General features: G+C 39.2%; 1 protein-coding gene across 2 annotated transcripts in view; it reads left to right on the top strand.

Annotated features, from left to right (window-relative positions):
* Positions 1 to 17893, top strand: part of SUGCT (succinyl-CoA:glutarate-CoA transferase) — a 771296-nt gene that overhangs the window by 455245 nt on the left and 298158 nt on the right. The window contains exon 13 of one of the 2 annotated variants that reach the window (XM_023517743.1): positions 4850 to 6321. The exons of the other annotated variant lie outside the window; for it this stretch is intronic. Coding sequence (XP_023373511.1) covers positions 4850 to 4906 — 57 coding nt within the window. The 3' untranslated portion in view covers positions 4907 to 6321. Of the gene's footprint in view, positions 1 to 4849; positions 6322 to 17893 lie in introns of those variants that run through there. 2 annotated transcript variants of the gene reach the window in all.

A 17893-nucleotide genomic window follows, 5' to 3' on the forward strand; every position in this document is an offset into this window, starting at 1 on the left:
TCCATTATACATTTGCAAAGTTAATAAACTAATTGATAGTGAAAGATACAGGTATTATCCATGTACCCCCTGCTCCCACATATGCACAGCCTCCCGTGTTATCAACATATCCCATGAGAGTGGTACATTTGTTGTAGGAGTCACGGCAAAACTTGCCCTTTTCACTTAGGTTGGTTTGCTGAAAAGATCAACTCAAAGTTATGGTAGATTAATAACAGTAAGGTTTATTTCAAATATTTTGCACACGGGGGGAACCACAAAAATGATTTCTCAAAATCTCAGTGATGGTCAGTGGCTTTTAAAGATTTTTAGAAGGGAGGAGGGAGAGAAACTGGAAAGTATAGGTGTAGCCAAGTGGTTGCTAGGGGGATGTGGATATGGGTGGGAAAAGATTAAATTGTAAATTAATCTGAAAGACAGGTCTCCTGCTTCAAATGACTTTAGGGGCAGGTCCATTTGTTTGCAATAAGGAAATCATCAGCCTTTTCTGATTCTAAATCAGGTTACTTGGGTTTTATAGAGGAGAGGCCAGTGCTTTCTTATTAAAAAATGTCCTTTTAACTCAAAATATTTTTTATACCAAGGAATCACATTTTGGGGTGCAATTTCTTTAGCTCTTTCAGTTGCAATTGATGAATCTGCATTACCCCATCACTATCCTCCAAAATTCATAGTTGACATGGGGGTTTGCTGTTGGTGGTGTACATCCTCTAGATTTTACTGAATGTGTGACACGTATCCATCATTGTGACGTCATACAAAATAGTTTCACTCCCCTAAAAACCCCCTGGGACCTATCTGCTCATCCTCCCCTCTCTTCTAACACCTAATATGTGTCTTTTCTATCTGCCTATTGAAGGAAAGAATCATATTTTATATTTTTGTGTCTAGTTATAAGCAAGTATACAATAATTGCTTTAAGTCATTAGTAAAACTCAAAGCAGATTGTTTAAACTGGTTCTAGTTTCAGTTCAAAATATATTGTCTTGTATCGTTTCAAGTAGCTTTGAAAACTTGAGGCTTAGTTTTTGTGTGGATAATTACAACGGTCATGTTTGTACAATGAAATACAAGGGATACTATGTCTATATGTAAGCATACAGCTAATACAGGTCAGATATACCTAGAAATATACAATACCTAGTTGTTTGGGGGTACACCTGTGCCCAAATTGTTTCATTTAGTTAACAAGATAGATACTGCCCTTCGTGAATCTACATTTCTGTCCCTTTATTGTTTAAACTTTTACTTGACATTTGGTTAGATGGCCTAGACTTCCTATAGGCTTAACTAGTGAATTATGGATAGAAAATACTGAAAATGAAACTCTTTTTGTGATAACAAATAAGAAACCCTAATAAATCTTAGAATAATGACCAAATTTAATTGATAACAAATTAGAGCAAGCATGAAAGAAATGGAAGCATATGGCTGAAACTGTCTAGGAGGAAAACGCAAAGAAGATAAGAGAGTGTGCCTCTGTCTGAGCAGGATTACCTAGTTGGAAGTGTGGACACACACGTAACTCTCTAGTAACTCTATTTCCAATGGCCATGCAATCAGACATAAGTGTAATGTGGCTCAAACACATAGGCAAGAAGAAGTTTTGTGAGCAAGAAGATCTTTATTTATGGAGAAAATGACATTTGAGCAGAACCTTGAAAGGCAAATTTGATTTTTGTATGTGAGTTGTGGAAAGCAAATTATAACTATTGGAGTAGCACAAGGAAGCAGGATAGATTTCTGATTGTATGTAATCGTTCCTGTAACATTGATGAGTCTAGTGAAGCAGAAGAAAAAGATGAGGGGAGAGGAAAGTGGAAGAGCAAACTGGAAACGTATATTGGGGTCAGGTTCTGAGGCATATTCCATGCCATCCTAAAGCAGTTCAGAGTTCATTTTACAGGCACTGGAAGTCATCTAGGAGAGGATTTTAAGCAGGAGATAGCATGAGTGGGTTTATCTCTTAGGATAATTACTCAGACTTTGACACAAAGATGCAAGGGATAGTCACTGGAGACTGGGCAAACTGTTGAGAAGCTTTACCAACAGTAGTTCAGGATGGCTATCAACAATCATACATTGTTATATACAATAGAGGCTCTGTCACCTGTTGAAGAGAACTTGAACCCAGGTGGATTTTTTCTGTGACTTTGGGTCCTCCAGTTCTTTTATGGGATATCAGTGCCTTATGCCTTCTCTTCTTCTGTGGGCTGTATCTCACCCTACAGGGAGAGAGTATTTGTGTTGTTTTGCTGTTGCTGGTGGTACCTAGTACACAGTATTTCTGCTGTGTAGCAATCTGGAGTATTTCTTCCCTGCAATGCCTAGGCTTTCTTTAGATTGCATTTGCTTTATGACATAAATTCTCTTCTATCTCGCTTCATCTCTTCTCAGAAAAGAAGGCAGGAGTAGAGGCAGATTCCATCAAGAACTATTTATTCCTGTGTGGGGTTAGGATACCTACTATGGCCTCACCACCCTCACAAGGCATTTGGTATCAATACAATAACTTTGCAGGATTCTTATCCTGAGAGTTACGACCAAAAAGTTTTATTTGAGAACCATGTACTCATGTAGTATGAAGACAACATTAAGTAAATGTGCTAAGTAATTATTTGAACATTTCAAACAAACAGAAATATACACTTCCCTTTGGCCGCTGATTTCAGTTCACTTAGAAAGTTCTCCCTAGCCAGAAATAGCCATTGTTCTTTTCCCTTGCTGTTTTACTCTCATTGTCTGTTTTCTGTCTTGCAAGGTATTCTAGACGCAGGGTGTTCATACATTTCACCTTTTTTCATTAGGATTTACTATACTTGAGCTCTCCCAGTCTGGCTACAAAGTCTCATGGAAGCACTTTTCCTTCTTCTTGTCTTCTCTTTTATTCATGTTACCTGCTTTCTGTACACCCATCTCTTGTCTTTTCAGGCTCCTGTGGCAGCCTTCTCCAGGCCTTCCATCAGCCTGCCGCGTCCTGTGTGTCTACAAGGACTTGCTGCCCAGAGGCCCCCACTCAGCCCTCCCTGCAGCCCTCCACATTCACGTGGGAAGGCTCTTTACCCAGCAGCTTCTCCTAGGACCCCCTCCTGACGGTCTTCTTGGAACACTTTTGTTTTTATGAATTACAATCTTCTTGTCCTCTTATTTCCCATTTCATTCTTGGTTACATTCATAATGAGGGTTTTGGCCTTTGTGTTGAAAAGCTTCTATTCTGATACAAGAGGCTTAACTAAGTTTCTGCTGAATATAAATTTCTATTTATCTTCCCTTGGGATATCCTGCCTCTTTGGAGAGAAATGACTTGTAGGCTGAATGCTACCAGGAATACTATCAATTCTATAAACATATTCAACTTATACTCATACAACATTTTAAACATCTTTAAACTATCTCTCACAAGGTTTGTAAACAGAGGAGTAGTTTAGTTAAATCATGAGGAAGTATACAATCTAAAACAAACAGAAAAAGAAATAAATACCTGTTTTACTTGGCCATAATAAACATTGACATTTCAGGCTGAAATATATCCATCATTCCCTCCACATACAACAGTGGATGCCATATGTGCCCAGTCCTTGAATGGGGGCAGTAGAAGGCATACTTCCTGCCCACAGGAAGAGACCATTGGAAGGAGGGACAACATAAGCACGATGACTAATTACAGTGGTGTAGTATAAGTGTCATGATACAAACATGTAAAAATAATCTTGGGGACACAGGCAAGACAGTACATGATTCTGACTAGCACAGAAGGCTGGTCTGAGGCAGTGGTACCCAGCGACCCAGACTGAGGATAACAGACAGAGTGAAGTAAGTGGGTGTCCTTAGGGCAGCATTATACCTGGGTTGCAAGCTGTAAGAGGCTCCTGTCAACTCAAGTACGGAGTCTATCAGAATCATTAAACTTGAACTGTACCATCTTGGAATGCTTTATCAAACTTTAAAGAACCAGTTTTTCTAAAGAACAAAAGCATCTATGAGGTGCTGGAGGATTGTTCTTGAGAGGTCATAGGTCGCTGTTCCCCATGTCGCATGACACTTTCCCTTAACAGTGTGACAGTCAAGCAGTAACATCTGTTTCTATGTGACTACACTGTGATACATTGAAGGGGACAGGCGGTAGTTTAGTGCAGGCTGCAACTTGTGAGTAATTTCATATGGAGAGAATTCCACTCTGTGGTTCTGAAATTAGGAAAAAGAGGAAGTTGCTTTTATTACTGTGGCATAGGGGGGCCTCTGCGCCAGATACCTTTTTCTTTTTCTAATTTGTAACCATTTCCTGACTGATGTTCATGTTGCATGGTTTTTTCATAAGTTACCCAGTGCTTACTTACATCAGTTAATGGCCAGCGCCGGGGCTGCGCTCGGCAAGCCTGGAGCAGAGGCCCCGCACCTGGGCTCACACCACTAATAGATCACACAGGGCCTGGTGATGGCCTGCGAGGACAGCTGGAACAGTTCAACCCCGTTCATCTGTCACGATTACCATGCATTGGGGGTTTGCCTGGCTTGCTCCACTCATTTCCTTTGTCAGCATGACTAAGATCAAAGTGCAAGAAGAATACATAAATGATAACCTCGAACTTCGCCCAAACACAGAGACTACTACTATCTGGGCAATGTCTTCCATCTTGCTTTCCCCAAAGGCAAGGAAGGAAAAGGGCAAATTATGTTTAAGTATAGCCTTTCTTGTACAGGCACTTCCAACCACCCCCCTCACTTTGTTTCCTGAACCTATCATAGTTGTATTAATCAATTGGTTCAGGGATTTGAGATTTCCTGACCTAATCACAGGATTTGGGAAATTCTGATTTCTGTTTACATGACTTTGTGACTGTGATTGCAGACTCTGTGCCTGGCTGAACTCACATCATTCATTCTCTATTCCGAGTCTGAGACCTGAAGAATGCAGGTAAATTATCTGTGCTTGTTGTCATGAGCAGAAAGTAGTTTATTTCCAGAATACATTTTATTTAAAATACTATGAAAAAAAATGTTCATAATGGCAACAACAGTTTATGGACATGATCAAGCAGGTAATAATTACTTTTGGATTGTGTTCCAGATTAAAAAAAAATAATCTTGCAGTTGTTTCTGAGTTTTGTCATGCTCTGTCCTTTCTGTCTTTAAAATGAACATTGACGCATGAAGGAAAGGAAGACGTGAATTGGGGGTATGGCTGCAAGTGACGGAGTAACTCAGAATTATTTAAGGAATCATTCTGCTGCAAAAATTACCTTCAGATAACACAGAAGGTCTTTATTTAGTAAAATGTATGTGTTCTCTGGATTGATGCTGTCTCTGAGAGTTGCATCATATAGAGTAGATGTGATAAACTGAGGTAGAATGAAGCCACCTAGTTTAATGCTATTGGACATGTTTAGTGTTTTCTTTATTAAGATAAAATTTTTTTTTTAATAAAAATTCCTCCATGGATTTCCAGAAACCACAGCTAGTCTATGTGGTTCCTTTGTTACTTTCTAAAAACAACTATTTGTCTGTCTGTCTATATCTGTATAGATATAAGTATGTATATCTTCACCCCCAAACTGATAATTATTAACTGATAGTGGGAAGTCAAAGTGTAGATACTGTCTACAACACTACCTCTGTGACCAAGCTGTCACATTACTTGTGTGTGTATGTGTGTGTGTGTGAGAGGGAGAGAGAGAGTTGTGGAAATATCGAAGATATCCCCAGAGTATCCTCATATTAGATAGTAGAGCAGCACTCAGACAACTCAGATTAGATCTTCCTGGTGGGCTCCTCTTGAACCCCACACTTAACTTCTCCATATTTTATGTTCCTTGCCTGCAAAATGTGATAATAATGACTGTCGCAAAGGATTGTTAAGAAGATTCAATTAAAAGAGGTAACGTGAAGAGAAATTGATCTGGTATCAGCAGATCTGGATTTGAAGCTTAGGCTTTTTACTAAAAAGCTGTATAACACTGGGCAATGCATTTAATGTTCTGCATCCCAACATTATCAGATGTAAGGGATGTAAGTAGCATAGTGCCTGCCATGTAACAGGCACTCAGCAAATATTTGATATTAGCGTAGAATGATAAAAACTTGTGCAGATGTTAACTTTTTATGATGAGCTGGTAATAAGATAATGCCTAACTCTGTGGATGTTTTCTCTAAACTTATTCTAACTGATACAGAGAGTTTAGTGGCATGTAGAATAGCATTTTGTTGATTCCTAACCTGCTACCTTTGTGAAGGAATGAGTATATCTGTAGATTTAAGGTAATAGTGTGATTACATGCATTGATCTTTTTTTTTTTGCAGTTTTTGGCTGGGGCTGGGTTTGAACTCACCACCTCTGGCATAGGGGGCCGGCCCTATCCCTTTGAGCCACAGGTGCCGCCCAGCATGCATTTATCTTAACGACACCTGGAATTGGTTAGCTTGTCCAAGTTTAAGAACTCTTCTCTGGTAAATGTGAGTTAAACAGCATTGGTATAGTTGCAGTTTCTATGTACAAGTTTTAACTGTGTGGACTATTTTAATGACCATAATTTTGAGGGTAAAAATGAATTTGGTTTTTCAGCTAAAAAGCAGACTTTGGCAGAAGAGGTGTACTGTAGTTATTGATATCCACAGTTTGCCTCAAAATATTCCCTGGTATTTCCTTAGCCAAGTCTTTATCAATTTTATCTCCACAGTTTCTCATAATTTTCCTCCTATCCAGAATTCTCCTTCTGAGCCTTATAACAGATTTTCCTTCTTTCAGGACATCTCCTTTCTAATCCATTTTGCCTAATTTTCTAGAGTCGCTTACCTAAAGTGCAACCTCCCAGGCCTAATGGCTCCTCGTCCTGACCTAGGGTGACTGCCCCCCAAATCATACGTTTCTGATACCATTCTATATATCTTGTCCCACTGAACTATGCCATTCTTTCAGAAATCATATCTCATATAATGATATATTCGTGTTTATTTCTCAACCATGTTTCTGTAGGAAATATCTGGTCTTCCCAGTAGTAATGTGACATATGATTTCAGACTGTGGTGGTGCTGTCTGCCCTCATCCTTTGTTGGCCAGTCATTTTCTGAGGCATTGTGGATATTTAGGAGACCCTGGAACTAGCCTTGTTTCTAAACTATTGTCAAGAACTCCTCAAACCTCTAGAAAAAGGGTAGGGAGGATGGCCAGCTCATGATGGTGGTCTGGTCCTCATCCTCTGATCAGTGAAATCCTTCCTGCCTGTCATTTTTTTCTCACTGAATGGGCCTCATGGAATTTTAGGTCACCTAAGCCTCAACCTCATTGCTCACAGAAGGTTGCTTTCTAGATGCCTCTCCCTTCATCTACTCCAAACTCCCTTTTCATTTCTGGCTGTTATTTGCTCTAGAGTAGGAATGTGAGTGTGGTGTTGGGCTGATAGCAGGGGTCTGGGTGGCCTAGTGCACCTGGTGCACGTGGGGTTGCAGTCTGGTGTGGTAAAGCAATATCTCTCCAATGTGAGTGTGCATCAGAGTTACCTGCAGGGTAGGTTAAGACACAGACTGCTGGACCCCACCCCTGAGTGTCTGAGTCAATAGGTCTGGGGCAGGCTGAGAATGTATACTTTTAACACTTTGGGGACAACTCATTATATATGGAAGTACAGCACTGATGAGCTCACAACTATGAAAGTGCTCTGTGTATTCATACCTCTGTGCGGCTATTCACACCATTTGATTGGTCTAGGAGGCTTTCTTCAAATCTTTCCATTTGTATTAGTAACTTCAGATCAAACACCATCTGTTCAATGATATTTTTGTAACTTCCTTAGCCAGGGATGGAACAGTTGTGTTGCTCTCTTCTCTAACTTCTTTGCAATCTATTTGCCCCCCACCCCCATGGTATTTATCACCATGCACTATACATAAAGTATGCGTGACTTTCTACCAGTGCATAACCCCTCTAAAGATGATGCACTGGTTGCTTTTATCTTGCTTTTTCAGTGCTAAGCACAGTGCTTTACGCACAACATGTGCTGTTGGTGCTCTACCCAGATCCCCTGGGTCCACTTTACCACCTCTGTGTAGCCATCCTTCAGTTCCTGTACACTTTATTTCTACCAACTTAAATTTATAACTTTCTCCAGAGGAATAAATTTGAATTACTGGAGTCACTTCCTTCAGACACATGGAGAGCTGGGATTGTGTAGAAGTTTACATCCCTGGCAGAGTGATCTGGAGCTGATGAATGGTGCAGCTGTGGGAAAGCCCAGCTTCATTTCCTTTAGGTGGGGACACACTCCACACCTCCCCAAAGGCTCAGGTGGAGTCAGATTCACCTGACTTCAAACCTTTGGCTTCTTTCTTCGCCTTCTTTATCCTGCTTTCCTTACTCCCTTAACTGGTTTGGCCAAGGAGTGCTTCTTTAATATCACTCGCACATGAACTCTTGTCTCAGGTTCTGCTTCTGGGGAACTGGCAGGTGTGGGTGTGTGTATTTGGTGAATGAATGAATGTTTGAAAAGGAATATAGCATAATAGGACCATGTCTCTGGAGCAAGACTACCTGGGTTTAGATCCTAATTCTGTCACTTACCAGCTATGCAATCTTGGACAAGTTATTTAACCTCTTTGGGCTTCATTTCCTTATCCACAAAATTGAGTTAAAATCATACTTCATGTTCAGATTATTGTAATTGTTAAATTAATACCTGTAAAGCATCTATATGGAACAGTTTCTGCCATAGTTATAACTGTTTTTAAGAACAAATTAAAAAAAATGAATGAAAAGAAATTAAAGGATATATAGAGAAATGGAAAAACATCTTGTATTTACGAATTAGAAACGATATTGTTAAGATGACATTACTATCCAAAATGATCTAAAGACTCAGTGCAACCCCTATCAAAGTCCCAGTGTTATTTTTTGCAGAAATAGAAAAATCAATCCTAAAGGGACCTCAAATAGCCAAAATAATCTTGAAATAGAACAAAGGTAGAGAATTCACTTCCAAACTGCAAAATTTACTTCATCACTATGGTATAGTAGTCAAAATATTGTGATCTGACCTAAGGACAGGCATATAGACCAATGCAATAGAATAGAGATCCTGGATTAGGGAGCATGGAAACCAACCTGCATGTAAATGGCAAACTATTCTTTGACTAAGGTGCCAAGATGGAAAACTGGATCTCCACATGCAAGAGCATGAAACTCAATCCTTATTTTATGCAAAAACTTAACTCAAAACCAATCAAAGACCTACATGTAAGACCTAATGCTATAAAACTCTTATAAGAGAATATAGGAGGAAATCTTCATGATGCTGGATCTGGCAGTGGTTTCTTGGATATGCCCCCCCTAACACAAGCAACTAAAGAATAAATAGACAAACTATACTCCATCAAAATTAAAAACTTCTGAACATCAAAAGCCACTATCAAGAGGGTGAAAACATAACCCATAGAATGGGAGAAAACATTTGTAAATTATACAGGGTGGCCATAAAGTTCATGTACAACTATTTAAATTGCATGTGAACTTTATGGCCACTCTGTATATCTGATAGGGGATTAATATCTAGACTATATAAAGAACTTTTACAACTGAACAACAAACAACTCAGTTAAAAATGGTCAAAGGACGTGGCTAAATATCTCTCCAAGGAATATATGAAAATGGCCAATAAACAGATAAAAAGATGTGCAACATCATTAGTCATTAGAGAAATGCAAGTTAAACCCACAATGAAAAGCACTTCACTGCTATTTGGTTGCCCATTACAGAAACAAACTGGAAAATAACAAATTTTGGCAAAGATGTGGAGAAATAAGAATCCTTGTGCAATGTGGGAATGTAAGACAAAACAACCCCTATAGAAAATGGTCTACTAGTTCTTCAAAAATTTAAACTTAGAATTACAGTATGATCTAGTAGATCCACTCTTAGCAATTACTCCCCAAAGAATTGAAAGCCAGGATTCGAACAGATACTTTATATATTGTGTATCAGTGATCATAGCAACATTAGTCAAAAGATGAAAACAACTCAAGTATCCATCAATAGATGACTGTGTCAACAAAAAGCAGGATATAATGGAATATTATTCATAAAAAAGGAATGATACATGCTTTATATGGATGAACTTTGAAACATTATACTAAGTGAAATAAACCAGGCACAAGGGAAAAATATTGTTGTGATTCTAACTTATATGAGGTACATCGAATAGACAAATTCATAGAGATTAACAATAGAATAGAGATTACAGAGACTCAGGGGGAGGGGTAGCATGAGGAGTTAATACAGTAGACCCTCCATAGTTGACCACCTCCCTACATGACCAGTTCCTTAAATTGACCTAATTTTTATAGACCAGACATGCACCACATGTATGTATTAGTACAGTAAGCCTAGTTTCTTATGTTGACCACCTCCATTGTTGATGGTTTGTTACAGTCCCTTGGGTGGTCAAGGCTACTGTAGTGGTAATGATTGCACAACATTGTGATTGTACTTAGTGCAACTGAATTGCTTACTTAAAACATGTTAAAGTGGCAAATTTCATATTACGTATTCTTTACTACAGAATAAAAAAGGCATTAATTTTAGTCTTGCATTTTGCTATTCTTTTTTTACCTCTGGGACTTTGACATCTGTATCACTGACGTTTCTTTTCTCTTTCATGAAGTAAATACATGTGAGCCATCTCTGGGCTTTTAAATAATGTGTCTAGATGGCTGTGAATATTTAAACACTGAATTAAAAGGATAGAAAAAAAAACCACTGTGGATAAACATGACTAAATAGGGGAACAATCAATTATTTGAAAATTCTTTAGGTTTAGTCAGAATTTGTAAGAAAGCCATGTATGCAGTCAGTCCAGTTGAATTATCGATACCATAAAGCACTCTGAGCCTGGAGTTTTCTTCAGCTTTACTGTGTATCCTTTCATATAAGTTGTCCATGTGAGTCCACTTGGTTTGGGCTCATATGCAAGTTGGTTTCCAGTCATATGCTCCCATCTTCTTACGTTCACACCTTACTCCATAGAGTTGAAGTTGTACCCTGAAGGGAAACTTTGAAGGCCCACAAATTCTAATTTAGATGTGCTAATCACTGCGCTGTGGTGTTTGAGTGTTTTAAACTTAGCAATAAATAATGTTTTAAAATCTTAGCACTCTAGGAGGCAGAGGCGGGTGGATTGCTTGAGCTCACAGTGTTCAAGATCAGCTTGAGCAAGAGCAAGACCCTGTCTCTACTAAAAATAGAAAAACTGAGGCAAAAGGATTGCTTAAGCCAAAGTGTTGGAGGTTGCTGTGAGCTATGATGCCACAGCACTGTACCCAGGGCAACAGCTGAGATCCTGTCTCAAAAAAAAAAAAAATACATATATGCTTTAAAACTTTATAAGCCAGCAAAGCAGTGCAGTGTCTATAGTTGGAGCTACTCAGGAGGCTGAGGCAGGAGGATTGCTTGCACCCAGCAGCTAGGGCACTGGCCACATACACCAGGGCTGGTGGGTTCAAGCCCTGCCAGGGCCTGGCAAACAACAATAACTACAACAAAAAAATAGCCAGGCATTGTGGTGAGTGCGTATAATCCCAGCTACTTGGGAGGCTGAGGCAAGAGGATCGCTTAAGCCCAAGAGTTTGAGGTTGCTGTGAGCTATGATGCCACAGCACTCTACCAAGGGCAACTTAGTGAGACTCTGTCTCAAAAAATAAATAAATAAATAAATAAATGAACAAATAAAGTAGAACTTCCAGTGTTTTGTGTCTTAGTTCCATGTTCTCTGTATCTTATAGGTAAAAGTTCTAGACATCACAATACATTAAGTGTGACAGGGTCACCCAGTGGCTGTGATTGTCCTTCCCATACAATAGTCTAAAATTTTTCTCATTTTTAGTGAAATGAAATTGAAGAAGGTAGGGGAAGAGAAGGTGTATTTGTCTGTGAGATAATGACCCCTGGAGGAATCAGTTGACAAGTTAGAGTAATTAATCTCTGGGATATTTACTCTGATATACTTTTGCATTTTGGTTTCACCTACTTTGACATCATATCTCAAAGACATTTTGGCCTTTGTCTGGGCAGCCCAGTATTGTGGATCTGTGAGACAGAGTACTGAGCCATTCAGGTAAATGTTATTTACATTAATTTTCATCAAAAGGAATTCAGTAACAACAAAAGGCCAAATTCCATTCAACAACAACTCTTGAAACTTTGGCTAGTCTCAAACTTGTTTCAAATAGAACTACTGTAAGTCCATTCTGAAGCAAGACAAGGCATAAAGAGATGTAACAATAATATGTTAAACTTTTAATATGAAAGTATTAGTCTCTGGATATGTAACAGTACATTTTATCCTTTCTATTTGGATTCAGATCAGCTCTTCTCTTGTTGTTGGTCAAGAGGTCTTATGTAAAAGGGTAATTTGTTTTGAATTACCCTCTTTAAAACACTTTTGTGTCACTCGTGGCTCTGTTCTTAGAGAGTGTAAATATAATACATCTTCCGAGCCTGTCTGCATGCAATTAACTGGCAAGAACTGAGTAGCTCTAAGCATACATCTAAGTTTACCACACGAGTGTTGAGTCATTGGCAACTGGTTGAAAATCTGAACATTTAGAAAGTGACACACACAGGCTTACACATAACATGCACATATATATGTGCACACATGACATATGCCTAAATACATATATATATATATATATATTTTTTTTTTTTTTTGAGACAGAGCCTCAAGCTGTCACCCTGGGTAGAGTGCTGTGGCATCACAGCTCACAGCAATCTCCAACTCCTGGGCTCAAGCGAGTCTCCTGCCTCTGCCTACCAAGTAGCTGGGACTACAGGTGCCCACCACAACGCCCAGCTATTTTTTGGTTGCAGCCATCATAGTTGTTTGGCAGGCCGAGGCTGGATTCGAACCCGCCAGCTCAGGTGTATGTGGCTGGCGCCTTAGCTGCTTGAGCCACAGGCACAAAGACCTACATACATATTTCCCCCCCCATTTGGGGGGGGGGGACAGAGACAAAGACAAAGGGACAGGGAGACAGAAGGAGGAATGACCACAGGGCAAAGGGCAGCATAGAGCTATAACTCGTAAAACTAGTTTCTTAGGGTTGCTTGCTCTTTCCACACAAGGCAGAGAATCATTCTTGCAGAGAGTTAACATTATAGGAAATATTCCATATGGCAAACACACAAGTCCTGGAAGTCTTTTAGGAGTGATGTAGCTTAAATTAAGTGGAAATCCTCTACTCTAAGGATCTTAGATTCCTGAGTAAAGATCATACTGATAAAGATGAATTGGTTATTTCCACCCAGCCCTCCAAACCTTGCTGTTTGTTTGGCTTTGTATTAAAAATTGAAATTATGTCTTTATTTATTTATCTTCACTGCAAAAGTTGCTTGGTGGAAGTTTATTGATGTACAGTGAATCCTTGGTAGGAAATTCCTAACAAGACTAGGAATATTTGTTTTCAAATGGATTTTCAAATTGACCTTGATAGTTTTCAGTGTTTCTTAATTAGTGTTTGCAAATCTGCTGATTTTACGAAAAATCTGTTTCTTGCTGTATTAGAGTATAGCATCACAACAAAATTAGCATTCCATATGTTGTTTTGTTAAACATACTTGGTGACTTTCTTTAAAATCCTTTAGGAAATGTTTTTAAATTTGTTGAAACAAATATGCAACACTTGAAAATAAATGGTGATTATCACCACATTGTTCTTTAATTAAATAAAGCATTGCCTGTTTTGGGATTCAGTAGAAATGTTATCACTGAACACATATCCTTCAGAAATTATTCAAGAGTGGGTAAGGCCTAGATACAAACCTTTTTGCCTAGGTTAGGAAAAGCCCCTTGCTAGGGAATTCTAGCAATGCCATGATGAAACATGTCTATTTTACCAAAGGCTGGAATTGAAAAACCATGTACAGCCTTTCATTAGGGGTTTCTCTTCTCTGAACCAAATGAGACGGTGTAGCTCCCTCTTCTTAAAATCTTCTTCAGAACTCATAAATAGAAACAGGAATATATTTCATCTGAAATTAGAGAACTAGGTCGTGTCCCATTGATGGTACTAACCACTTTAACTCCTGATTGACATTGAGGGTAGAATAAGTTGTCATGTCTGTGTCTTCATTTCAGATTTAGTCAACAAATATATTGAACATGCGTTATTTGCCAGGCATTCTGCTGGGGTCTGCAGTTTCTACTAGGAATAAAATAGAGACAAATTGGGTATTTCCAATAGCCCTACACTGAGGGCCTCCTAGCTTAGCAAGGGAAATAACTGGGAGCACAACAGGACTGGGGGAGCAGCTCAGAGATGACTTTGCAGAGGTGAAGATGCTTCAGTTGAGTCTTCAAAGGTGAATGCCAGTTTATCAGGTAGAAAAGGCAGGAAGGACTATTCTGGGATGAGCAACTGTCCCGTAGAAGGCCCTGGGGTATGAGGAAGTGCAGGATGCTGGCGCAGTAGCGTTTCTTTCGGTGTGTCTGAAGCATGAGCTTTAGGATGGGAGACGGGTGGTAGGGTGTCTAATGCATTTGGAAAGATTAGCTGGTCTTTGATCTGTTGAGGAGTTTGGACTTCAACTTGTAGGATGTGGAGAGAGTGAAGAAATTTAAGAAGAAACAGAAAATAGTCAATGTGGGGAAAGTGGAGAGACGGCAAAAGTATTAATTAGGAAGCCATTATCATGGTGTGGGAGCTGATGGCAAGGGCCCTATTTACATTATGCCAGTTGGAATTAACAGGCTCTCCCTTTTAGGTCTGAGAGTCAGTTAGAAAGATGGACAAATTTCTCCCTAACGGGTGAGAGCTCAGACAGAAGGAGTCATGATGAACTCCAGAGTGGGTAGTCAGCAGTTAGTGGGTGCTAACTGGGTGGATCACAGCACCATCCATGGGGATACAGTAGAGATATTAAGGGGAAAAAATGACATATTTTGGCCATAATGAATTTGAAATTATAGTAGAACTAATTGAACGTATGGATCTTTGCTGGCTCTCATAGCCAAAGAATGGTTTTCCCCTCTCTCGGAGGTTTAAGGCTTTTCCTTTCTATGAAAGAAGTGTCCCAGGAAGTGAGGGGGTTTAATTTCTTCCCCCAGCTGACGACCACTGCGTGCGCGTGGCACTGGCAGGGTCCTCTCGAGTCTCCTGCTCTGCCCTCTCATGCTCTCCTCACTGTGTGCGTGTGGTGCTGGCGGGGTCCTCTCCAGTCTCCTGACCTGCCCTCTCATACTCTGGTCACTGTGTGCATGTGCCGCTGGCAGGGTCCTCTCCAGTCTCCTGCCGTGCCCTCTCATGCTCTGGTCACTGTGTGCATGTGCCGCTGGCAAGGTCCTCTCCAGTCTCCTGCCCTGCCCTCTCATGCTCTGGTCACTGTGTGCATGTGCCGCTGGCAGGGTCCTCTCCAGTCTCCTGACCTGCCCTCTTATTCTCTTGTCGCTGAAAATTTCTCCTGCATGGGCACCCCAAGTTCTTTGTGGAACAAAAGAAGGAATTGAATACATAAATAGGAGGAGTGGATATGTATAGACAGAGGAAAAAAATAACTAGAGTAAAACATAAGAAAATATTACTATTTCTTATCTCTGAGTTGTTGAATTATAGATGATTTATTTATAAAAATATGCAATGTTTCAAACAATAAGACTGCATAACTTTTATACTCAAACAAAAGTTATTTTTACAATGAAGAACATTTATATACGTAGAATAAAGAATGTACTTGAAATTATTGTATATAAGAAGTAATATTAACTTATTCTGTTTACTGCTTTAAATCATGAATAAGAATTTCAATTTCTTTTTCTGCTGCTTAAATATATGAAAGATATGCCCATCCTTAAGACTACCACTTAATGTCTTCAGATGAAGAAAACTGTATAACCTAAAAATGGTTGAATAGTACTAAGCCATGGGACAAAGGTACTTTTTAATATGCCCTCTTATTGAAAGGGCTTGTCCTAACTTCCTAGACCCAAGTGTGGAGGGAATCAGATCTTCTTAATGGCCAATTTTCTTCTCTGCTAGTGAACTGAGTACTCCATAACTTTTTGGCCTCCAAAGAGCTCCAAATGTAGTCTTGTCTAAGTAAAAAGTGCTTGCTAGCTATGTTCTTATAAGTAACTGTGTTCTTATGAGTAACACAAGACCCAATTTCCAGTATGCTGGGAAGAATGGTAATCCAGGACTGATGACCAAACTCCTGATCTAGAAAAACTGGATTCTGAAAAAGTGGCTTGGGCACTGGTAATAGTTTGTGGATGTGGGTAGGTGTTATTCCTGGGACTGGCTTTTGGATAGCTGAAAAATGGAAGAATTTGCCATAACTGTCTTCCCCTTGGAGATGCATTCTCCTAATTTTTTTATTACTCATCTTCTTTTAGGAATCAAATGCACAACTCTTACCCCCTAGATTTCTTTTTACCCAGACACTTACCAAACCTACTTTTTACTTATAGTCACTCTGGGCCAAATCTGTTAGTCAACTAATTCACAAAACACATTGATGATCTAGACTGAATGACTAACTCATTATACTGCTCAGGTATATTCTGCAATGTATAAGGGAGCATGGCTTTGATTAGAAGAATCAAGGATAAATTTTTGTTTGGCATAGGCTCTCACCGTAATATCTTACATTCATTTATTCTTTCTTTTATTCAACACATTTTTACTGAGCATCTGGTACACACTAGGTACTGTTTTCAGCATTGTGTTGATGATTTCATGGTTATACTTTATGTAGACGCCACAGTCATTTGGACATCGTGATTATCATGCCTGCTTTCTGTTCAAACCCTCTGAGGGTTTTTCATCATAATTGGCAGGAATTCCACAGGCAGAATGATCTGGCCCTCTTTACCTCTCTGACCTTGTTTCCTACCTGCACACCTTCGTCCAACTCTATCACTCTGCTTCAGTCTCACTGACCCCTTCAATGTTCCTCAAATATACTAAGCAAACTCATGCTTTGGCAGTCTTCTATTTCCTGTTCTGTGTATATGGAATATTCTTTCTACAGACTTCTATGGGGCTTACTGCCTCATTTTAGGTAGAGCTGTGCTCAAATGCTACCTCAACAGAGAGGTTTCACTTCATTACCTTGTTTAAATAGCACTCCTCATTTATTCTTTATTCTCTTTCCTTGCTTCATTTTCTTTCCACCGTTCATCAACATCTGACATAAAGTAATGCATATTTTTTGTGATCTTACTCTCCACTAGAATATAAGTATCATAAAGTCAGGTGTTCCTGACCATAACGTATGTTCAATGCATATTTGTAGTTGTTGAATGACTGCTTGACAGGGAGCTTCTACAATGCATTCTTCTTTATCTTGGGCTCATGTCTTTTGCCCAGCATATAATCAACTATGAAAGATGGAATTCAATCATAAGTTACAGTTGTTTCCAAAAATACAATTAATAATTAGACCTACAAGTTCCTTTCCTAGAGCCCTGTTTTCAGGACATTTGGCCGCTGTGACTTTGGATTGGCTCTGCTGTTATTTTTACATAGTGTTAATGTGTTCCTGACATATTTCAGAGACCAGGCTTGTCATTTACTTTGAGGGGTCCCATGAATTTCTCTCTTACACTTTTGAAATGAAATTTCAGAATTGAATCAAATTTATTGTTTCAATCAAAATGGATTTGAATTACAGATGTCTGATCCCTTAAAAACAGATCTAAAAAAAGAAAGCTTCCATCAGCTTCAGTTCTTGTTTTCTTGTCTCCTACAAAGAAGAACCAAAGCTTTTCTCTAAGACTTTAAAATTCTTTATTTTGTTAAAAACACTGGTGAATATTAAGCTGAGTACGTTGTATTTGTTTATATTTTAAGGTTTGTTTCATCGAGGAAGTTGTATAATCCCTGAGCAAGTTGTGTATACTTTTTTGGAATGTGA

This window comes from Otolemur garnettii, unplaced genomic scaffold, assembly GCF_000181295.1.
Source record: "Otolemur garnettii isolate 467f Iridium unplaced genomic scaffold, OtoGar3 scaffold00119, whole genome shotgun sequence".
Lineage (NCBI taxonomy): Eukaryota > Metazoa > Chordata > Mammalia > Primates > Galagidae > Otolemur > Otolemur garnettii.